The 25,255-nt window shown below is 46.8% G+C and overlaps 1 protein-coding gene across 2 annotated transcripts; it reads left to right on the top strand.

The window, feature by feature from the left end:
- Positions 1 to 989: 989 nt before the first annotated feature.
- Positions 990 to 24,820, top strand: coq3 (coenzyme Q3 methyltransferase). 2 transcript variants are annotated; one of them, XM_073055737.1, is made up of 6 exons: positions 990 to 1,127; positions 4,465 to 4,602; positions 13,007 to 13,106; positions 18,986 to 19,228; positions 21,812 to 21,971; positions 24,435 to 24,820. In XM_073055737.1, exons 1-6 carry the CDS (start codon positions 1,027 to 1,029, stop codon positions 24,635 to 24,637), a joined length of 945 nt encoding a protein of 314 aa, XP_072911838.1. In that variant the 5' UTR covers positions 990 to 1,026; the 3' UTR covers positions 24,638 to 24,820. The 2 variants fall into 2 exon arrangements, with proteins under 2 accessions (XP_072911838.1, XP_072911839.1); XM_073055738.1 differs by lacking the exon at positions 990 to 1,127 and adding an exon at positions 1,266 to 1,350.
- Positions 24,821 to 25,255: the final 435 nt, after the last annotated feature.

Raw genomic sequence — 25,255 nt, 5'->3', positions numbered from 1 at the left:
ACAGGCTATATTATTGTCTTGCACGGAGGGGCCACTGCACAGGGTCGGAAAAAGATGCGGAAAGTTGCAAACTCAGCCAGCTCCATCGTGGACACTCCCGACCCCAGCATTGAGGACACCTCCAAAAGGAAATGCCTCAACAAGGAGACATCTATTATTCAGGACCTCTGTCTTCTCATTTCTACCACCAAGGAGTAGGGGAGTCTGAACATGTTCAGGACAGCTCCTTCCCTTCTGCCATTAGATTTCAGAATGAACAACCTCACTTTTCTGGTCTTTTATGCACTGCTGAGGTCTCCGGACGGTCAGAGTTGATCAGTGGGCTATTGTGTCCTAGCTGTCTAGATAAGCAAGGGCAACCTGGAGAGCGGTTGTCCATGTAGCAGTCTGGTACCAGCAGCGTCACAGGAGCTGCCAGTCAGCGTTGAGCTCAGCCTCAGGGACTCCAGCTCCGGATGTTTGCTACTCCCGAAGCCTGCCCCATGGGTGGGTATAGCCGCAAGGCAGCGGGGCTTTGAGATCAGAGTTTCCCTGTCCCAGATGAGCTGCCAACCACGGCTAATGAGCCCCATCTGCCCGAAGCGGCTGGTTTTAAGGCGCCAGAAAACCGCCTTTGCCCCTTCTCCTGTCAGTAGGAACGGTTCCGCCGGGTTTGGTCGCTCAGCCACATGTGAATACCAGGGGCTGGACTTTGAGGCGCCCGCCATTGGGAGCATTTAACATTAGTGGGAGCTTGTCCCCATTACCACCCCAGGCTGTGACCTTAAGGAACCTTGTTTGCACTTCTTATTTAAATTAATGTTATATATATTTCTCATTGTAATTTAAATAAACCAAATGTCAACCAATAAACCTAAAACAGCGAATTTCAGGACGCCCCCCAGTGACATTAAACCCGATTCTGGTTTCTCTCCGGGGGCCGAGCTGTCGGCTGCCTGTTTCTCCGCCGGATTGTAATCGGAGAGGAGCCGCGGCTGGAGAGCGCTGTGGTTCCGGAGCCGGGTCCTGCCGTCTCTCTGCGCTGCGATGGCTGTGCGGCGGGCGCTGCTCCGGCTCCGGCTCCGGCTCCGGCTCGGGGCGAACTGCGGAGAGGCGCCGAGCACGGCCGGCCTCCGCTCCGGCGTCCGGTGAGAAGCTCCTCTCCTCCCGGGACCGAGTCCCACCCCCACCCAGGGGTGGGCAGTTTGTCAGCGCGATCACTTGCGGAGGATCTCGCCCTCCGGAGCTGCTCAGTCAGTATCAAATGCCCTTTACGAGCAGCAATCGTCCTTGCAACGGGTACATTAGGTCATTGGGTGGCGACTGCAGCGAGAAGTATAAACTTTGAAGTTATTGGGGAAAGAAAACGTGGTAAGGAGTTTAGAGACACAAAGGATTCTGCAGATGCTGGAAATCCAGAACAACCCACACACACACACACACGCACAACCCCCCACTTACACTCACACCCCCCCCACACAACACACACACCCCCCACACACACCCACATTCCCCCCATACACACACAGAGACACCCCCACACACACACTCACACCCCCCAACACACTCACACACCCCCACACACACAGACACACACACTCACACAACACACACCCCCCACACACACACCCACATACCCCCCATACACACACACACAGACACCCCCAACACACTCACACACACCCCCACACACACAGACACACACACTCACACAACACACACACCCACATACACCCCACCCCCCCCCACACACCCCACCCCCCCCACACCTCACACACACACTCCACACACACACACAATCACACACCCCACACACACACACACACACACATCATCAGGTCTGGCAGCATCTAAGGTGAGGAATAAAAATTCGATGTTTTGCCTGAGACTGTTCATTAGGACTGGAAAGGAAGGGGTGAAGAAGGTAGATTGGTGGGTGGTGGTGGGGGGTGTTTTAGTACAAGCTGGTGGGTGATAGGTGAGTGCAGGTGAGGGGGACGGTAGGTGGTTGGCGATGATGCGGGAAGCTGGGAGGCGATAGGTGGAAGAGGCAGGAATCTGCTAGGAGAGGAGAATGGATCTTGGGAGAAAAGGAAGGAGGAGGGACATCATGAGGGGAAGAGAAGAGGTGAGACCCCACCAGAATGAGGGAGAAACGAGGATGGTAGGGATAACAGAGGGGAGTGGAGAGGAATCAATGTTCGTGTATCAGGTTGGAGGCCACCCAGAGGCAGTCGAGGTGTTCCTCCTCCGACCTGCGTTTGGCCTCAGCATGGCTGTACAAGAGGGCAAGGATAGAGATATCAGTGTGGGAATGGTGTCCGGGCCTTGTGGTAGTCTCTCCCCTTTGTTTGCCCTTTATTTCTGCCCCCCCCCCATTCTGGAAGTCCCTCACCCCTACTTTTCCCCTCCTCTGTCCACAACCTTCCTTCCTTTCTCTGCCTTCTTCCCTTAATTCCGTGATCCTCGATGCTGGGGAGGCTGATGCCTGAGATGGTGCTGGCTGAGTCTCTAACCCTACACAGCCTCTCGTGATCCTGTGCACTGGCACCTCCACACCAGGCCGTGACACGACCACACAGAAGTAGCTATAGATTGTTTTTGTTTTGAAACATTTCAAAGGCTGCAAGCATTAGTGACCATGATGACATTTTGATGAGAGACAGGCCAGTGACGTAGCATCAATACCCTACCTGCTCGTGCTGGTCATCTAATTTGGCTAATGGATTCTAAGGAACCAACGTGCATGCGTACTCCTGTTCTGATACCCCCAGGGGCTGAGATGGGGGAGGAGGCCTGTCGTATATTGAGGTGCCTGCCTATATTAATTCCTCATTGGTTATCAGGCAATCATTTTGTTCAGAATTATTACATCATCCCCAAAATTGAAGTACTTTGTGAATCAAAATGTTATTCTCCATGAGAAATATCATTTCACCTTTCGCTGTGGTAAGCTTTTAAAGGCTCCTGTCAATTCTGCAGAGGACTGAGCTGTAGAACTCTTGATGTACCTTGTACTTTATTGTACCTGCCCGCACTTTCTCTGTAACTGTGAGTTTATTGCGAATTCTGTTTTAATTTTCCCTTGATATACTGGTGTATGGACTGATCTTTTAGAATCTCCCTTGTTAGGAGCTTATACTTTACTGTCTGCCTGCACTGCACTTTTTCTGTAGCTGTTACACTTTATTCTGCATTGTTCTTTTATTTTGCTCTACCTCGCCGCACTGTGTCATGAATAGATCTGCACGGATGATATGCAAAACAAGTCTTTCATTGTACCTCATGCATGTGACAATAATAAACCTATTTAGGAACAGAAAACCTACAGAGACAATACAGGCCCTTCGGTCCACTAAGTTGTGCCAAACATGCCCTTACCTTAGAAATTACTAGGCTTACCCATAGCCCTCTATTTTTCTAAGCTCCATGTACCTATCCAAAAGTCTCTTAAAAGACCCTATCGTATCCGCCTCCACCACCGTTGCCGGCAGCCCATTCCACGCACTCACCACTCTAAGTAAAAAAAACTTACCCCCGACATCTTCTCTGTACATACTCCCCAGCACCTTAAACCTGTGTCTTCTTGTGGCAACCATTTCACCCCTGGGTAAAAGCCTCTGACTATCCACATGATCAATGCCTTTCATCATCTTATACGCCTCTATCAGGTCACCTCTCATCCTCCGTCGCTCCAAGGAAAAAAGGCTGAGTTCACTCAACCTATTCTCATAAGGCATGCTCCCCAATCCAGGCAACATCCTTGTTAATCTCCTCTACACCCTTTCTATGGTTTCCACATCCTTCCTGTAGTGAGGCGACCGGAACTGAGCACAGTACTTCATGTGGGGTCTGACCAGGGTCCTGTATAGCTCCAACTTTACCTCTTGGCTCTTAAACTATTTACCAGTTCAGATTTGACAACAGAAAGTTACACCTGCGGCAGCCTCCCGCTAAAAGGTCATATATACTGAAAGGGCCAGTAACGTGATAAAGGATTCCACCGACCCTGGTCGTGGACTGTTAGTTCCTCTCCCGTCTAGGAGGAGGCTATGCAGCATCTAGACCAGGACCACCTGGCTCAAAAACAGTTCCTTTCCCCAAGCAGTGAGGCCGATCAACACCTCCACCCACTAACCCACCCCTCTACTCCCCCAACCACCACTACTTCATCATTCCCTATCAGTCACCTTACGTTCAGATGCTCCTGTGCCTAACGTCACTTTATGGACGTGAAATCAATCTATGAATAACAGCTATTAAATGTATTTATGTTTATAGTGTTTTTTCTTTATTATTGTGTTCTTTATGGTGATTTTGTTTTGTGCTGAATTGGATCCGGAATAACAATTATATCATTCTCCTTTACGCTTGTGTACAGAAAATGACATTAAATAGTCTTGAATCTTGAACTTCTATCATCTTGATAGGCAAACCATGTTAGATCTGAAGAAGGTCTGAGGTGTTGCTTCTTTGCCTTACTAGGATGTACAGCGCGTCAAAGACAACTGTGGAACCTGGCGAAATGAAGAAGTTTCAGGCCTTGTCACAAAAGTGGTGGGACAGAAATGGAGAATTTGCAGCTCTACATTCATTGAATGACCTCCGCGTCCCTTTTATCCGGTACGATCGCCTTCCTGTTCAACAGCTTGTGCTACTTGTAAATGTGGGAATTGCTTGGCTCACCCAGACTCCCTATCACAGACATGTGTCCTTCCTGGGTTGTCCGTTGCAATCCTGCTTCCCGTTCCCATTCCGACTTGCCTGCTCTGCTTCCGCGATGAGGCCACACTCGGGTTGGAGGAACAACACCTCATATTCTGTCTGGATAGCCTCCAGCCAGCTAGCATGGACAGATCAAGTAGTCCAACTTCTGGTTATTTCTCCCCTTCCCCCTTTCTTTCTTTTTTCCATTCCCCCCATTCTTGCTCCCCTCTTATCCTTTTCCTCACCTGCCCATCAGCTTCCTCTGGTGCCCCTCCTCCTTTCCTTTCTCCCATTGGCAATGGCTTCCCATCAGGTTCCTTCTTCAGGCCTTTACTCCTTCCACCTGTCACCTCCCAACTTCACACTTCATCCACCCACCTTACCCCCTCATCTGCTCTCACCAACACCGGGCAGCTAGTACTTCCTCAGCTCCCTCCACTCCTTATTCTGGCTCCCCCACCGCCTTTCCAGGGTCTGAACCCAAAACATCAACCATTTATTCCCCTCCGTAGATGCTGCCTGACCTGCTGAGTTCCTCCAGCATTTTGTGTGTGTTGCTCGGGATTTCCAGCATCTACAGAATCTTGTGTTTATGATGTGCTTAATACTTGTTGCAAAAAGTTACTTTGTCGTACGCAAAACCGTAGTAGCGCTATTCTTCATAGAGATTCATGTGAGAATTTATACTTTTCATTGTTTATTTTATTAAAATGTTTTGTCTTCCATTATTTTGATTGCTTAATATTTATTGGTTCCAATAGACAAGCTACTAACACTGTAATTTCATCTTTTTACACATGGCCAGTGCCTTGCATCCTAACAAACATCTACGTGCTTGTCTTACATAAAAAATAGGACTTTGCATCTTCAAGTCTGCTCTATCATTCAATATGATAAGTACGATATTACCACTCATCAATGCCGTGATGTCTTTTCCTTCTAAAAAGTTAACAGGGTGGTTAAGAAGGCATCTGGTGTGTTAGTCTTCATTAGTCGGGGGGGGGGGGGGGGTAATATTGCAGTTCTATAAAACTCCGGCTAGACCACGCTTGGAATATTGGGTTCAGTTCTGGTAGCTTCATTCTGGAAACATAGAAAACCTACCGCACAGTACAGGCCCTTTGACCCACAAAGCTGTACTGAACATGTCCTTACCTTAGAAATTACCTGGGGTTACTCTGAGCTCCATGTACTTGTCCAGGAGACTCTTAAAAGACACTATCGTATCTGCCTCCCCCGACATCCCTTTCCACCCACTCACCACTCTCTGCATTAAAAACCCACACAACTTACCCCCCGACATCCCTTTCCACCCACTCACCACTCTCTGCATTAAAAACCCACACAACTTACCCCCCGACATCCCTTTCCACCCACTCACCACTCTCTGCATTAAAAACCACACACAACTTAATCCCCGACATCCCTTTCCACCCACTCACCACTCTCTGCATTAAAAACCCACACAACTTACCCCCCGACATCCCTTTCCACCCACTCACCACTCTCTGCATTAAAAACCCACACAACTTACCCCCCGACATCCCTTTCCACCCACTCACCACTCTCTGCATTAAAAAACCCACACAACTTACCCCCCGACATCCCTTTCCACCCACTCACCACTCTCTGCATTAAAAACCCACACAACTTACCCCCCGACATCCCTTTCCACCCACTCACCACTCTCTGCATTAAAAACCACACACAACTTACCCCCCGACATCCCTTTCCACCCACTCACCACTCTCTGCATTAAAAACCCACACAACTTACCCCCGACATCCCTTTCCACCCACTCACCACTCTCTGCATTAAAAACCCACACAACTTACCCCCGACATCCCTTTCCACCCACTCACCACTCTCTGCATTAAAAACCCACACAACTTACCCCCCGACATCCCTTTCCACCCACTCACCACTCTCTGCATTAAAAACCACACACAACTTAATCCCCGACATCCCTTTCCACCCACTCACCACTCTCTGCATTAAAAACCCACACAACTTACCCCCCGACATCCCTTTCCACCCACTCACCACTCTCTGCATTAAAAACCCACACAACTTACCCCCCGACATCCCTTTCCACCCACTCACCACTCTCTGCATTAAAAACCCACACAACTTAATCCCCGACATCCCTTTCCACCCACTCACCACTCTCTGCATTAAAAACCCACACAACTTACCCCCCGACATCCCTTTCCACCCACTCACCACTCTCTGCATTAAAAACCCACACAACTTACCCCCCGACATCCCTTTCCACCCACTCACCACTCTCTGCATTAAAAAACCCACACAACTTACCCCCGACATCCCTTTCCACCCACTCACCACTCTCTGCATTAAAAACCCACACAACTTACCCCCCGACATCCCTTTCCACCCACTCACCACTCTCTGCATTAAAAAACCCACACAACTTAATCCCCGACATCCCTTTCCACCCACTCACCACTCTCTGCATTAAAAACCCACACAACTTACCCCCGACATCCCTTTCCACCCACTCACCACTCTCTGCATTAAAAACCCACACAACTTACCCCCGACATCCCTTTCCACCCACTCACCACTCTCTGCATTAAAAACCCACACAACTTACCCCCCGACATCCCTTTCCACCCACTCACCACTCTCTGCATTAAAAAACCCACACAACTTACCCCCCGACATCCCTTTCCACCCACTCACCACTCTCTGCATTAAAAACCCACACAACCTACCCCCGACATCCCTTTCCACCCACTCACCACTCTCTGCATTAAAAACCCACACAACTTACCCCCCGACATCCCTTTCCACCCACTCACCACTCTCTGCATTAAAAACCCACACAACTTACCCCCGACATCCCTTTCCACCCACTCACCACTCTCTGCATTAAAAAACCCACACAACTTACCCCCCGACATCCCTTTCCACCCACTCACCACTCTCTGCATTAAAAACCCACACAACTTACCCCCCGACATCCCTTTCCACCCACTCACCACTCTCTGCATTAAAAACCCACACAACTTACCCCCCGACATCCCTTTCCACCCACTCACCACTCTCTGCATTAAAAACCCACACAACTTACCCCCCGACATCCCTTTCCACCCACTCACCACTCTCTGCATTAAAAAACCCACACAACTTACCCCCGACATCCCTTTCCACCCACTCACCACTCTCTGCATTAAAAACCCACACAACTTACCCCCCGACATCCCTTTCCACCCACTCACCACTCTCTGCATAAAAAAACCACACACAACCTACCCCCCGACATCCCTTTCCACCCACTCACCACTCTCTGCATTAAAAACCCACACAACTTACCCCCCGACATCCCTTTCCACCCACTCACCACTCTCTGCATTAAAAACCCACACACAACTTAATCCCCGACATCCCTTTCCACCCACTCACCACTCTCTGCATTAAAAACCCACACAACTTACCCCCGACATCCCTTTCCACCCACTCACCACTCTCTGCATTAAAAACCCACACAACCTACCCCCCGACATCCCTTTCCACCCACTCACCACTCTCTGCATAAAAAACCACACACAACTTAATCCCCGACATCCCTTTCCACCCACTCACCACTCTCTGCATTAAAAACCCACACAACTTACCCCCCGACATCCCTTTCCACCCACTCACCACTCTCTGCATTAAAAAACCCACACAACTTACCCCCCGACATCCCTTTCCACCCACTCACCACTCTCTGCATTAAAAACCCACACAACTTACCCCCCGACATCCCTTTCCACCCACTCACCACTCTCTGCATAAAAAACCACACAACCTACCCCCCGACATCCCTTTCCACCCACTCACCACTCTCTGCATTAAAAACCCACACAACCTACCCCCGACATCCCTTTCCACCCACTCACCACTCTCTGCATTAAAAAACCACACACACAACTTACCCCCCGACATCCCTTTCCACCCACTCACCACTCTCTGCATTAAAAACCCACACAACTTAATCCCCGACATCCCTTTCCACCCACTCACCACTCTCTGCATTAAAAAACCCACACAACTTACCCCCCGACATCCCTTTCCACCCACTCACCACTCTCTGCATTAAAAACCCACACAACTTACCCCCCGACATCCCTTTCCACCCACTCACCACTCTCTGCATTAAAAACCCACACAACTTACCCCCCGACATCCCTTTCCACCCACTCACCACTCTCTGCATTAAAAACCCACACAACTTACCCCCCGACATCCCTTTCCACCCACTCACCACTCTCTGCATTAAAAACCCACACAACTTACCCCCGACATCCCTTTCCACCCACTCACCACTCTCTGCATTAAAAACCCACACAACTTACCCCCCGACATCCCTTTCCACCCACTCACCACTCTCTGCATTAAAAACCCACACAACTTACCCCCGACATCCCTTTCCACCCACTCACCACTCTCTGCATTAAAAACCCACACAACTTACCCCCCGACATCCCTTTCCACCCACTCACCACTCTCTGCATTAAAAACCCACACAACTTACCCCCCGACATCCCTTTCCACCCACTCACCACTCTCTGCATTAAAAACCCACACAACCTACCCCCGACATCCCTTTCCACCCACTCACCACTCTCTGCATTAAAAACCCACACAACCTACCCCCGACATCCCTTTCCACCCACTCACCACTCTCTGCATTAAAAACCCACACAACCTACCCCCCGACATCCCTTTCCACCCACTCACCACTCTCTGCATTAAAAACCCACACAACCTACCCCCGACATCCCTTTCCACCCACTCACCACTCTCTGCATTAAAAACCCACACAACTTAACCCCCGACATCCCTTTCCACCCACTCACCACTCTCTGCATTAAAAACCCACACAACTTAATCCCCGACATCCCTTTCCACCCACTCACCACTCTCTGCATTAAAAAACCACACACAACTTAATCCCCGACATCCCTTTCCACCCACTCACCACTCTCTGCATCAAAAAACCACACACAACTTAATCCCCGACATCCCTTTCCACCCACTCACCACTCTCTGCATTAAAAACCCACACAACTTACCCCCCGACATCCCTTTCCACCCACTCACCACTCTCTGCATTAAAAAACCCACACAACTTACCCCCCGACATCCCTTTCCACCCACTCACCACTCTCTGCATTAAAAACCCACACAACTTACCCCCCGACATCCCTTTCCACCCACTCACCACTCTCTGCATTAAAAACCCACACAACTTACCCCCCGACATCCCTTTCCACCCACTCACCACTCTCTGCATTAAAAAACCCACACAACTTACCCCCCGACATCCCTTTCCACCCACTCACCACTCTCTGCATTAAAAACCCACACAACTTACCCCCCGACATCCCTTTCCACCCACTCACCACTCTCTGCATTAAAAACCCACACAACTTACCCCCGACATCCCTTTCCACCCACTCACCACTCTCTGCATTAAAAACCCACACAACTTACCCCCGACATCCCTTTCCACCCACTCACCACTCTCTGCATTAAAAACCCACACAACTTACCCCCGACATCCCTTTCCACCCACTCACCACTCTCTGCATTAAAAACCCACACAACTTAACCCCCGACATCCCTTTCCACCCACTCACCACTCTCTGCATTAAAAACCCACACAACTTACCCCCGACATCCCTTTCCACCCACTCACCACTCTCTGCATTAAAAACCCACACAACTTACCCCCCGACATCCCTTTCCACCCACTCACCACTCTCTGCATTAAAAACCCACACAACTTACCCCCCGACATCCCTTTCCACCCACTCACCACTCTCTGCATTAAAAACCCACACAACTTAACCCCCGACATCCCTTTCCACCCACTCACCACTCTCTGCATTAAAAACCCACACAACTTACCCCCCGACATCCCTTTCCACCCACTCACCACTCTCTGCATTAAAAACCCACACAACCTACCCCCGACATCCCTTTCCACCCACTCACCACTCTCTGCATTAAAAACCCACACAACTTACCCCCCGACATCCCTTTCCACCCACTCACCACTCTCTGCATTAAAAACCCACACAACTTACCCCCGACATCCCTTTCCACCCACTCACCACTCTCTGCATTAAAAACCCACACAACTTACCCCCCGACATCCCTTTCCACCCACTCACCACTCTCTGCATTAAAAACCCACACAACTTACCCCCGACATCCCTTTCCACCCACTCACCACTCTCTGCATTAAAAACCCACACAACTTACCCCCCGACATCCCTTTCCACCCACTCACCACTCTCTGCATTAAAAACCCACACAACTTACCCCCCGACATCCCTTTCCACCCACTCACCACTCTCTGCATAAAAAACCACACACACAACCTACCCCCGACATCCCTTTCCACCCACTCACCACTCTCTGCATTAAAAACCCACACAACTTACCCCCGACATCCCTTTCCACCCACTCACCACTCTCTGCATTAAAAACCCACACAACTTAATCCCCGACATCCCTTTCCACCCACTCACCACTCTCTGCATTAAAAAACCACACACAACTTAATCCCCGACATCCCTTTCCACCCACTCACCACTCTCTGCATTAAAAACCCACACAACTTACCCCCGACATCCCTTTCCACCCACTCACCACTCTCTGCATTAAAAACCCACACAACTTAATCCCCGACATCCCTTTCCACCCACTCACCACTCTCTGCATTAAAAAACCACACACAACTTAATCCCCGACATCCCTTTCCACCCACTCACCACTCTCTGCATTAAAAACCCACACAACTTACCCCCCGACATCCCTTTCCACCCACTCACCACTCTCTGCATTAAAAACCCACACAACTTACCCCCCGACATCCCTTTCCACCCACTCACCACTCTCTGCATTAAAAACCCACACAACTTACCCCCCGACATCCCTTTCCACCCACTCACCACTCTCTGCATTAAAAACCCACACAACTTACCCCCCGACATCCCTTTCCACCCACTCACCACTCTCTGCATTAAAAACCCACACAACCTACCCCCGACATCCCTTTCCACCCACTCACCACTCTCTGCATTAAAAACCCACACAACTTACCCCCCGACATCCCTTTCCACCCACTCACCACTCTCTGCATTAAAAAAACCCACACAACTTACCCCCCGACATCCCTTTCCACCCACTCACCACTCTCTGCATTAAAAACCCACATAACTTACCCCCCGACATCTCTGGGAAGAACGTGGAGGCTTTAGAGCGAGTGCAGAGGAGATTTACCAGGATTAGTGAGTATGCCTTATGAGGGTAGGTTGAAGGACTAGGGCTTTTCTGTTTGGAGTGAAGGAGGATGAGAGGTGAATTGACAGACGTGTACAAGATGATAAGCGGCATTGATAGAGCGGACAATGGAGATTTTTTCCCCCAGGGCAGAAATGGCTAATACAAGAGGGCATAATTTTAAGGTGATTGGAGAAAACTGTAGGACAAATGTGAGGGGCTGGGGTTTTACACGGAGAGTGGTGGGTGTGTGGAATGCATTACCGGGGCGGTGGTAGGGACAGTTACGTACATTGGGGACATTTGATAAACTCTTGGATAGGCACGTGGATGAAAGAAAAATGGAGGGCTATGTAGGAAGGAAGGGTTAGATGGATCTTGGCGCGGGTCTAGAAGTTGGCACAACTTCTTGGGCTGTACTGTGCTGTAATGTTCTATGCTCTGTGTTCTCCTTCAGCAAATTGATTTCTGCAGGTTCGCCACTCTCTGAGTGAAGAAATTTCTCTTCACCCGAGTCCTGAATCTCGTGCTGCAAAACCTGAGGCAGCGAGCCCTTGCTCAAGTCTTCCTGTCTGGGAGAAGCCAGTGCAGGCTTATTTATTTTCAGCATATTAGTATTCAAACCCATAATCATCTCCTGAACTTTCAAGCTAGGTCAAATGCAGACCAAATAGAATAAGCTCAACACTATTGTCATTTTGTCATCTTCTAGAATGTTCTAGGAGGTTTCAGTCTTGGTTTTATTCTGCAAAATATTGCAAAACCTATATACTGTATCACTGTAGCTATTACTTAATGAGTTGATATAAACTTTTTATTTTTGCTTCAATGTGATCAATTATTGATTATCACTGGCAATTTTATAACTTCTGAATATGGACATATCACCGTAACAAATATGCAGTCAGAATTTGAAACCGCAGACTTAAGATACAGTTTTATTTTTCACATTGTTGTATTCTGAAGATGCTTTCTGGAGAAAGGTGGTTGATTTTTGTTTTTTTTAAAAATTTCTTTCTAGAGACAGATTATTAATGTACAGTGAGAAAACACATTTGGGATATCCCCTTGATGGTTTCCGGATTCTAGACGTTGGCTGTGGAGGAGGTCTACTATGTGAGGTACAGAAAATGCCTGTGGAAGTGGTGAACCGATTCACTTTCTGTGTACAGATTACTAATATTAGTAATAATCAGTACCAAGATATCCGAATCAGATTTAATATCACTGGCAAATGTCGCAAAATATGTATTGCAGCAGCAGTAGAGCCTAAAACATTAAAAAAACTGAGTTACAATAAGAAAGACTGCATCTATAAAAATAATTAAGTAGTACAAAACTGAGCAAAAAAAGGAAATCTTGAGGTAGTGTTCATGGGTTCATTGTCCATTCAGAAATCTGGTGGTGGAGGGGAAGAAGCTGTTCCTAAAGCATTAGGTATGTGTCTTCATGCTCTTGTACCTCCTCCTTGATGCTAGCAATGAGAAGAGGGCATGTCCTGGGTGGTGGGGGTCCTTAAAGATTGATGCTGCATTTTGAGGCATCGCCTTTTGAAGATGCCCTCGATGCCTGGGGAGTCTGTTGCCCACGATGGAGCTGGCTGAGTTTTACAACTTTCTGCAGGTTTTTTCTGATCCTGAGCAGCGGCCCCTCCATATCAGATGGTGATGCAACCTGTTAGAATGCTCTCCGCAGTGTATCTGTAGAAATTTGTGAGAATCTTCGGTGACATTGCAAGACTAGATGGGATAGAGTTTGTCAACTGTGTTCAGGAAAGTTTCCTTAATCAGTGCATGGAAGTCCCAACAAGAGAAAGTGTGATACTAATTTCCTATTGGGGAATGAGAAAGGGCAGGTGACAGAAATGTATGTACGGAAACATTTTGCATCTGGTGATCATAATGCCAGTACTTTTTAAAGTAAATATGGAAGAATGTAGGTCTGGTCTGCAGGATGAGATTCTAAATTGGGGAAAGGCCAAATCTGATGGTATTAGAAAGGATCTGGCAAGTGTGGACTGGGACGGGCTGTTTTCTGGCAAAGGTGTACTTGGTAAGTGGGAGGCCTTCAAAAGTAAACATTTTGAGAGCACTAAGTTTGTATGTGCCTGTTAGAATAAAAGGTAAAGATAACATGTTTAGGGAACCTTGCTTTTCAAGAAATATTGAAGTCCTGGTTAACATAAAAAATGAGGTGCATATAGGGAGGTGGAAGCAAATGAGATGCTAATGGAGTATAAGAAACGCAAGAGAACACTTAAAGGAATCAGGTCTAAAAGAAGGCATGAGGTTTCTCTAGCAGACAAGGTGAAGGAAAATCCCAAAGGATTCTAGAGAGATTTTAAGAGCAAAAGGATTGCTAGAGACAAAGTTGGAAGATCGGAATGGTAATCTATCTGTAGAGCCAAAAGAGATGGGGGGAGATCTTAGATGCATGTTTTTTGCATCTGTATTTACTTGAGAAATGGACACATATATAGACTCTAAGCGAGGCAAAGCAGCAGCAAGTTCATGGACCCGATACAGATTTCAGAGGAGGAGACATTTGCTGTCTTGAGGCAAATTAGGGTGGATAAATCCCAAAGGTCTAGTGAGATGTTTCCTCGGACCCTGTGGGAGGCAAGTTCAGAAGTTGCAGGGACCCTAGCAGAGAAATTTAAATCAACTGTAGCGACAGGAGGGGTACCGGAAGATTGGAGGATTGTTCTGCTGTTTAAGAAAGGCTCCAAACATGAACCAGGAAATTATGGATTGGTGAGCCTGATATCAGTAGTGGGAAAGTTATTGGAAGGTATTCTAAGGGACCATGTATATGAGTATTTGAATAGACAGGGACTGATTGGGCATAGTCAGCATGGCTTTGTGTATGGTAGGTCATGTCTAACCAAACTTAATGATATTTTTCAAGGAAGTTACCAGGAATATTGATGAAGGCAAGGGAGTGGATGTTGTTTACATGGATGTTAGCAAAGCATCTGACAAGTTCCCACATGGAAGGTTGGTCACTTGGTATTCAAGGTGGGGTAGTAAATTGGACTAGACATTTGTTTTGTGGGAGAAGCGGAGTGGTGATCGATGGTCGCCTCTCTGACTGGAGGCCTGTGACTAGTGGAGTGCCGCTGGGTCCATTGTTGCTTGCCGTTGATATCAACAATCTGGATGATCATGTGGTTAACTGGATCGGCAAATTTGCAGATGACATGGAGATTGGGGGTATAGTGGACAGTGAGGAAGACTATCTGAAGTTGCAGCTGGATCTGAACCACCAGGAAAAATGGGCTGAAAAGCGGCAGATGGAATATAACGCAGACAAGTGTGAGGTGTTGCTCTTTGGTAGGGCCAGCCAGGGCAGGTCTTACACACTGAATGTTAGGGCACTGAGGAGTGTGGTAGAACAGAGGATTTGGGAATACGGGTCCATAATTCAAAGAAAGTGGCAGGACAGGTAGATAAGGTTGTAAAGAAAGTTTTTGGCACATTGGCCTTCATAAATCAACGTACTGAGTACAGGAGATGTTGAAGTTGTATAAGATGTCGGTGAGACCTCATTTGGAGCATTGTGTGCAGTTTTGGTCACCAACCTACAGGAAAGATATAAATAAGGTTGAAAGAGAGCAGAGAAAATTTACAAGGATGTCGCCGGGACTGGAGGAGCTGAGTTATAAAGAACTTTTTAATTGGTTAGGACTTTATTCCTCTGAATGAAGAAGATTGAGGGGAGATTTGGTAAAGCTATGCCAAATTATGAGTGGTACAGATGGGGTAAATGGATGCAGGCTTTTTCCACTGAGGTTAGGTGGGATCATAGGTTGAGGGTGAAAGTTGAAATGTTTTAGGTAAGCAAGAGGGGAACCTTTTTCACTCAGAGGGCAGTGAGAGTGTGGAATGAGCTGCCAGCACAAGTGGTGCATGCGAGCTCAGTTTCAAAGTTTAAGAGAAGTTTGGATAGGTGCATGGATGATAGTGGAATGGAGGGCTATTGTCCTTGTTGGGGTAGGCACTTTAAATTGTTCAGCATGGACTAGATGGGCTGAAAGGCTTGTTTCTGTGCTGTTCTTTTCTGTAACTCTTATTCCATTCCAAGTCTCCTCAAACTCCCAGTGAAATATAGCTGCTGTTGTGCCTTCTTTGTAACTGCATCGATAGGTTGGCCCAGGATAGATCTTCAGAGATGTCGACACCCAGAAACTTGAAACTGCTCACCCATTCCACTCCTGATCCCTCGATGAGGACTGGTGTGTGTGTTCCCTCGACCTCCCCTCCTGAAGTCCACAATCAGTTCCTTGGTTTTACTGACATTGAGGGCAAGGTTGTTGCTTTGACACCACTCAACCAGCTGATCTATCTCACATTTGTACACCTTCTCGTCACCACCTGAAGTATTGTGTCGTCTGCAAATTTACTGCTGTCGTTTGAGCTGTGCCTAGCCACACAGTTGTTGAAGTAGAGAGAAGAGAGCGGTGGGTTAAGCATGTAATATTGAGGCGCACCTGCGTTGATTGTCAGCGAGGAGGAATGTTATTCACGGTCTTCACTGACTGTTGTCTCCCGATGACCTAGTTGAGGATCCTGTTCGACAGGGAGTTACAGAGGCCCAGGTTTTGGAGCTTGTTGATTAGAACTAAGGTTATGATGGTGTTGAACGCAGAGCTCTAGTCAATAAACAGCAGCCTGCCGTAGGTACTGCTATTGTCCAGGTGATCCAATGATGAGTGCAGAGCCAGTGAGATTGTACCTGCTGTAGGCATATTATGGCGATAGGCATATTACAGTGGGTCCAGGTCCTTGTTTAGGCAGGAGTTGATCCTGGCCATGACAAACCCCTCAAAGCACTTCATCAGAGTAGATGTGAGTGCAACTGGGCGATAGTCGTTAAGGCAGCTCACCCTGCTCTGGTACGATTATTGCCCTGTTGAAGAAGGTGGGAACATCCGACTGCAGCAGTGAGACGTCAAAGACGTCCGTGAACACCCCTGACAGATTTTCAGTGCCCTACTAGGTACACCATCAGAGTCTGATACCCTGCGAGAGTTTACCCTCATCAAAGATGTTCTGACCTCGGCCTCCGAGGCAGAGGTTGCAGATCACCAGATGCTGCAGGGATTTGCACAGATGTTGTTTTATTTTCCTAAGCCATTAAATAAATAAATATGTTAAGACATTTAAATTGCAGTACAAAGTATAGAAGGATAAATCCATTCAATACGGAGGATCCAATGTGCAAGGGTTGTGTTCTTAGCCGTCTCCAGTACATGCACAGCCCCCCCCCCCCCCCCACCCACCAGCAAGGACATCTTCAAAAAGTGGAGAAGGCAGTGCATCAAGAGGGCATGTCCTGGGTGGTGAACGCCCTTAACGATGGTAACAACCAACACACGTGGATGATAGCCCACAAGAGTCGCCGCACATTTCGGCACCAATGTAACGTCTATGGGACAACCCAAGCAGCAACAACAGAACAACAACGAAACAAGCCCAGTTCAGACATTGGGCCTTCGACTTCCCTAGTGGACTCGAGCCTCAATTCTTTGTGACAGTTTTGATCAGATTTATTTCACAGAAGATTAGAACATTACAGCATAGTGCGGGTCCTTCAGCCTACAATGTCCTTTTCATATACTCGAAGATCAAATATTCCGTGCGCCCACCACCACAACATAAAGAGGTTATCTCTGATATCCCCCATATACCTTCATCCAATCACCCCTCCCCATATTAGCCATTTACGCCCTGGAAAAGGTCTCCAGCTGTCCACTCGATGTCCTCTTATCATCTTGTACACCTTTATCAAGTCATCTCTCATCCTCCTGTGCTCCAAAGAGAAAAGCCCGAGCTACCTTCATAAGTCATGTCCTCTAATCCAGGCAGCATCCTGGTAAATCTCCTCTGCACCCTCTCTCAAGCTTCCACGTCCTTCCTCTAATGAGGCGACCAGAGTTGAGCACAATACCAAGTGTGGTCTGACCAGGGTTTTATAGAGCTGCAACATTACCTTGCTTAAGAAACTTGAACTCAATTCCTTAATTCCTTAAGAAACCTGTACTAATTCAGCGCAAGACCGCCCACACCCTTCTGGTCTCATCTATCACCTGCCAGCTTCTACTCTTTCCCCTCCCTCCACCTTCTTATTCTGGCTTCTTCCTTTCCAGTCCTGTTGGAGGGTCTCAGGCCAACATGTCAACCTGATGAAGTGTATTTCCAGTCTTTCCATGGATGTCCTGATGAAGGGCCTTTCCAATCTTGTTGAAGGGTCTGGGGCTGAAATGTTGACCATTTATTCATTTCCATGGATGTCGTGATGAAGGGTCTTTCCATGGATGTCCTGATGAAGGATATTTCCAGTCCTGTTGAAGGGTCTGGGGCTGAAATGTTGACCATTTATTCATTTCCATGGATGTCGTGATGAAGGGTCTTTCCGTGGATGTCCTGATGAAGGATATTTCCAGTCTTGTTGAAGGGTCTGGGGCTGAAATGTTGACCATTTATTCATTTCCATGGATGTCGTGATGAAGGGTCTTTCCGTGGATGTCCTGATGAAGGATATTTCCAGTCCTGTTGAAGGGTCTGGGGCTGAAATGTTGACCATTTATTCATTTCCATGGATGTCGTGATGAAGGGTCTTTCCGTGGATGTCCTGATGAAGGATATCTCCAGTCCTGTTGAAGGGTCTGGGGCTGAAATGTTGACCATTTATTCATTTCCATGGACTTCCTGATGAAGGATATTTCCAGTCCTGTTGAAGGGTCTGGGGCTGAAATGTTGACCATTTATTCATTTCCATGGATGTCGTGATGAAGGGTCTTTCCGTGGATGTCCTGATGAAGGATATCTCCAGTCCTGTTGAAGGGTCTGGGGCTGAAATGTTGACCATTTATTCATTTCCATGGATGTCCTGATGAAGGATATTTCCAGTCCTGTTGAAGGGTCTGGGGCTGAAATGTTGACCATTTATTCATTTCCATGGACTTCCTGATAATGATTTTGGCTTTCTACTCATTCAGCCGCTAGGTCGCCTCGGAGCAGCGGTCGTTGGAATTGATCCTTTGGAAGAGAACATCAGAACAGCCGAGCTGCACCGGTCATTTGACCCGGTACTGACGAGACAGGTGGAGTACACCGCCTGTGCTCTGGAGGAAATGGCAATGGAGGCTACGGGTACATTTGATGCCGTTGTAGCTTCTGAAGTTGTAGAACACGTTAATGACCTGGAGACATTTATTGGATGCGCTGCACAAGTGTTAAAGGTAAGATTTTGGGGGAAAATCTAATTGTATTGTATTTGCTCTACTCCCTTCACACCCATGACTGTGTGGCTAGGCACAGGTCAAATGCCATCTACAAATTTGCTGATGACCCAACTACTGTTGGGAGAATTTCAGATGGTGACCAGAGGGTCTATAGGGATGAGATGGATCAGCAGGTTGAGTGGTGTCACAGCAATAACCTTGCACTCAATGTCAGTAAGACCAAAGAATTGATTGTGGACTTTAGAAAGTGTAGGACAAGGGAACACGCACCAGTCCTCATAGAGGGTTTGGAAGTGGGAAAGGGTGAGCAATTTCAAGTTCCTCGGTGTCGACATCTCTGTGGATCTAACCTGGGCCCAACATATCGATGTAGCTATGAAGAAGTCATGACAGTGGTTATATTTCATTAGGAGTTTGAGGAGATTATTAGGAGTTTCAGGGCTGTCAGAGGTTACAGCAGGACATTGATAGGATGTAGAACTGGGCTGAGCAGTGGCTGATGGAGTTCAGCCCAGATAAGTGTGAGGTGGTTCATTTGGTAGGTCAAATATGATGGCAGAATATAGTATTAATGGCAAGACTCTTGGCAGTGTGGAGGATCAGAGGGATCTTGGGGTCCGAGTCCATAGGACACTCAAAGCTGCTGCGCAGGTTGGCTCTGTGGTTAAGGTGGTGTACGGTGCATTGGCCTTCATCAATCGTGGGATTGAGTTCAAGAGCCGAGAAGTAATGTTACAACAATATAGGACCCTGGTCAGACCCCACTTGGAGTACTGTACTCATTTCTGGTCACCTCACTACAGGAAGGATGTGGAAACTATAGAAAGGGTGCAGAGGAGATTTACAAGGATGTTGCCTGGATTGGGGAGCATGTCTTATGAGAATGGGTTGAGTGAACTTGGCCTTTTCTCCTTGGAGCGATGGAGGATGAGAGGTGACCTGATAGAGGTGTATAAGATGATGAGAGGCATTGATCGTGTGGATAGTCAGAGGCTTTTTTCCAGGGCTGAAATGGCTATCGTGAGAGGACACAGGTTTAAGGTGCTTGGAAATGGGTACAGAGGAGATGTCAGGGGTAAGACTTATACACAGAGAGGTGAGTGTGTGGAATGGGCTGCCGGTGATGGTGGTGGAGGCAGATACGATAGGGTCTTTTAAGAGACTCTTGGACAGGTACATGGAGCTTAGAAAAAGAGAGGGTTATGGGTAACCTGAGGTAATTTCTAAAGTAAGTAGGTTTGGCACAGCATTGTGGGCCGAAGGGCCTGTATTGTTATGTAGGGTTTTCTATGTTTCTATGAGATTTGGTATATCACCAAAGACATCCGCACATTTCTACCGATGTACCGTGGAGAGCATTCTAACTGGTTGCATCACCGTCTGGTATGTCGGGGGAGGGCTACTACACAGGATTGATATAAGCTACAGGCAGGTGTAAAATTAGTCAGCTCCCTCCTGGGCGCTGACCTCCAAGGTATCAAGGACATCTTCAAGGAGCGATGCCTCAAAAGGTGGTATTCATCATTAAGGGCCTTCACCACTCAGGGTTATCATCAGGAAGGAGGTACAGGAGACTGAAGACACGCACTGAATGATTCAGGAACAGCTTCTTCCCCTCTGCCATCCGATTTCTGAATGGACATTGAACCCATAAACACTACTTCACTACTGAATATCCGTTGGAGTACAGTTAAGCCAATCATCGAGAAATGGAAAGAATATGGCACAGCTGTAAATCTGCCTAGAACAGGCCGTCCTCAAAAACTGAGTGACTGTGCAAGAAGGGGACTAGCGAGGGAGGCCAGCAAGAGACCCTTGACAACTCTGGAGGAGTTACAAGCTTCAGTGGCTGAGATGGGAGAGACTGCACATACAACAACTGTTGCCCGGGTGCTTCGCCAGTCGCAGCTTTATGGGAGAGTGTCCTTTGGCCTTTACTTTTGGCCATTTTCATTGTGAAGTGGAATAGCCAAGATTACTCTGCTTCCACATCCTGGGACAGTATTAGGTTTAGAGGATGTTTCCAAGACAGTAAATCTGCTTGAAAGTATCGTGGTTCTGAGAGTCTTGTTTATAAGCAACCATTTATGGACACTGTTTATCATGAGAAACCTGTGAAGATCTTGAGCTTTCTTTTACAATTTGTAGACAGGATCAGCTTTTGTTCAGAGGCAAAATGAGTTAATTACACGCTTTAGGTCATTGTACAAGATGATAAGAGGCACAGATCAAGTAGACTGCCAGAGACTTTTTCTCAGAGCGGAAATGGGTTATGTGAGGGGACATACTTTCCTCAATCATCTTAAAATTATAGAGGGGATGCCAGAGGTAAGTATTTTACACAGAGAATAGTGAGTGTGTGGAGCACGCTGCCAGGGATGGAGGTAGAAGCAGATACATTAGGGGCATAGAGGAGACTCTTGGATTGGCACATGGATGATAGGGAAAAGGAGGGTTACGTGGGAGGTATGGGTTAGATTGATCATAGAGTAGGTTAAAAGATAGGCATGACATTGTGGGCCGAAGGGCCTGTACTGTGCTGTAATGTTCTAGGTAAATCATTTTTGCTCTTTGATGCAGCCTGAAGGATCGCTCTTTATCACAACAATAAACCGAACGTTCCTGTCCTATGCAATGGCAATCGTAGCAGCTGAGCACCTATTAAGAGTTGTACCGAGTGGGACACACGAATGGGACAAGTTCATTAGCCCCGAAGAACTGGAGAGATTTCTAACATCCAGTGAGTAATGTGAATTATTTAATTTTAGTTTTATTTGTCAGAGGAAGGCAGAAGTATAGTATAATGCAAGTTAGATTGAAAAGGTTTTTATGGTTAAGAAGGTGAAATTGTAATCACCCAACATGGTTTATTTTATTAATGGATATATTAATATATTTTGTAATCGATGAACTGGAAAAATTCATTGGCCCTGAAGAGCTGGACAAATTTCTAGCATCCAGTGGGTCATAGAGTTTGTGCTGAACTATTAATCAGCCTCAGCCCATCGACCTGTACCCGGACCATACCCCTCCATGTACCTATCCAAATTTCTCTGAAATGTTGAAATTGAAGCTACATTCACCACTTCCACTGGCAGCTCATTCCACACTCTCACCACCCTCTGAATGAAGAAGTTCCCCCTCATGTGCCCCCTAAACATTTCACCTTTTACCCTTAACCCATGACCTCTAGTTGTAGTCTCACCCAAACTCAGCTGAAAAAAAAACCTGCTTGTCTTTACCCTATCATAACTTTGTAAACCTCTTTATTGTAATTCAAGTCCAAACCTAACATGGTTTAGTTAAAATGTTCAGATTCAGATTCATTTATTTATCACATGTACATCGAGTGAAATCATCGTTTGCGTTAATAACCAACACAACCTTACGATGTGCTGGGTTCAGCCTGCAAGTGTCAGCACGCATTCCAGTGCCAGCATCCCCATCATATTCAGCAGGAGCACACAAGCAGCAATAAAACAAAACAACAACAGCAAAACCATTAGCGATATGATATAAAAACAAGAAATTCTGCAGATGCTGGAAATCCAAGGCGACGCATTCAAAATGCTGGAGGAGCTCAGCAGGTCAGGCAGCGTCGATGGAATTGAACAAACAGGTGACAATTTGTGCCGAGACCCTTCATCAGGACTGGAAAGGAAAGGAAATAATGCCAGAATAAAAAGGTGTGGGGGAGGGGAAGGAGGACAGCTGGAAGGTGATAGGTGAAGCCAGCCGAGTGGGAAAGGTCAAAGGCTGGAGGAGAAGGGATCTGATCGGGAAGGAGGGTGGCGCGTAAGAGAAGGGGAAGGATGAGGGGCACCAAGGGGAGGTGATAGGTAGGTGAGAAGAGGTAAAAGGCCAGAGTGGGGAAGAGGAGAGGGGGGAGGGAATTTTTTTTTACTGGAAGGAGAAACTGATATTCTTACTGAAGTCTTAATGAAGGGTTTCTGCCCAAAACGTCAACTGTTTACTCTTTTCCCTGGTCTGCCGAGTCCCCCCAGCATTTTGTACCTGTCACTTTGATAAGCAGCATCTGCAGTTTTCTTTTGTTCACGCGATCAGAGTGGAGGCTACCCAGGCGTCTTGTTCCTCCACCCCGACGGTGGACTGACATGTCAGAACGGGAAAGCGGATGGGAATGAAAATGTTGGGAGTTTCTGCTTTTGGTGGATGGAGCAGAGGTGCTTGACAAGGCGGTCTCCCCCAATGAACAATATTATCAAGGAGCAGAAGAGCAGGTTTTGGCTTTGTCTGAAGCTAACTACAGAAGAACAAGTCTGTGTTTTTTTGGTCCTTTGTTTTATTTTCTCGAATGGAGTTTATGGAATGGTTTCGTTGCACCGAGAGCTGAGAAGGCTCAGTGAGCACTTGTGAGAGACATAAAGCTGAAGATCCTTAAGAGCCACTGTAGCAGTCCTGCTATATGTAATCACTCGAATGAGCAGAACCGTTTTTGCTTGGAACAGTAACATGAATTTCCTTTTCACAAATTCTTTTGGAATAAAGCCACCTCCTATTTTAAAGTATTGCAGTCTGACAAAGTTCAAAGTACATTTATTATCGATGTACGTACACCATTCGCAAATGAGATTCAACTTGCAGGCAACCACAAAACAGCAAAACACAATAGAATCGGCAATTCTCTGCAATACTCCTCAAAGTACATTTATTATCAAGGTACATAGAGTGTATTTTATCATGCACTAGAGGTTCATTTCCTTGCACTTACAGTAAAATAAATACAATAGAATCTATACATACAAGACTGAGAAACAACCTATGTGCAAAAGAAGACGCATTGTGCAAAGAAAACAAAATAAATAATACTGAGAACATGAGTTGTAGAGACCTTGGAAGTGAGTCCCTAGGTTGTGGAATCAGTTCTGTGCTGAGTTGAGTGAAGTTATCCACCCTGGTTCAGGAGCTGGATGGCTGAAGGGTAATAACTGTTCCAGAGCCTAGTGGTGTGGGACCTGAGGGTTCTGTACTTCCTGCCCAACGGTAGTAGCGAGAAGAGAACATGGCCTGGATGGTGGGGGTCCTTGATGATGGATGCTGATTTCTTGTTGGTCAGTAACACAAACAATTCACTGGTAATTTATGGTTATGGTGTTTTATTCATTGCTATGGGGGGGGGGAATTGCATCAACATTCATATTTTATGAAAGAGAAATATTTAACTATGCTTTACTTGTCCCAGGTGGATTCTCAGTGGAAGCTGTCAGTGGAATGCTGTTCAATCCGCTGTTTGGTTCCTGGACTTGGATCAGTAACTGCGGTGTCAATTATGCACTGCATGCAGTGAAAAAGAAGCAGTCAGGTGATGTCTCGGGAAGAACTAATGGCCGAGAGCATGGTCCCGACCAATCAGAATCCAGTGGCTCCCCCACAGACAAGTTGTAGAAGGAACGGTTCCTTAAAGTCCTTTTCCTTCCTCCTTCTGTTCCTAACAACAGTTATTCCCAGCACTGTTCCGAATAAAAATAAATTATGTTTGTATATCAAATTTATCAGTAATATTACCGAGATTGCAGCATTCTGTTTACCAGGGATTATTTTAACATTAAACAACCAGCGTTGATCTGCTTTTGGGTATTGATGTATTTTTCATTATTGTAGGGATTTTTGACTTATTGAATTATTTAAATTTGATATTTTTTTTAAATAATGCTGGTAGCTAAAACTTAAAATTTTACCTAGGTACTTTGGCTCTTATGTACCATGGCTTTGACCTCTGCACCTTGTCAGTTTGAGTGCGTTCAGAAAGGTACAGTGCTCATGAAAAGTACTCTTCCCCCCTCCCCGGAAGTTTTCATGTTTTATTGTTTACAACATTGAATCACAGTGGATTTAATTTGGCTTTTTTGACACTGATCAACAGAAAAAGACTCTTTCATGTCAAAGTGAAATCAGATCTCTCTACAAAGTGATCTAATTTAATTACAAATATAAAACACAAAATAATGGATTGCATAAGTATTCACCCTCCTCCCCCCCTTAATACAGTACACCAAATCTTCA

Source organism: Hemitrygon akajei, chromosome 9 (genome assembly GCF_048418815.1).
Source record: "Hemitrygon akajei chromosome 9, sHemAka1.3, whole genome shotgun sequence".
Lineage (NCBI taxonomy): Eukaryota > Metazoa > Chordata > Chondrichthyes > Myliobatiformes > Dasyatidae > Hemitrygon > Hemitrygon akajei.
Note: the sequence above shows the minus strand (reverse complement) of the source record. Positions and strands in the feature narration are given on the sequence as shown.

Excerpts from the sequence above, each read along its gene's own strand:
- coq3 (XM_073055737.1), top strand. The coding sequence starts at position 1,027 with ATGGCTGTGCGGCGGGCGCTGCTCCGGCTCCGGCTCCGGCTCCGGCTC. Across the intron at positions 1,128-4,464 it reads GGCCTCCGCTCCGGCGTCCG|GATGTACAGCGCGTCAAAGA; the intron begins GTGAGAAGCTCC and ends TTGCCTTACTAG. Across the intron at positions 21,972-24,434 it reads GGAGAGATTTCTAACATCCA|GTGGATTCTCAGTGGAAGCT; the intron begins GTGAGTAATGTG and ends TACTTGTCCCAG.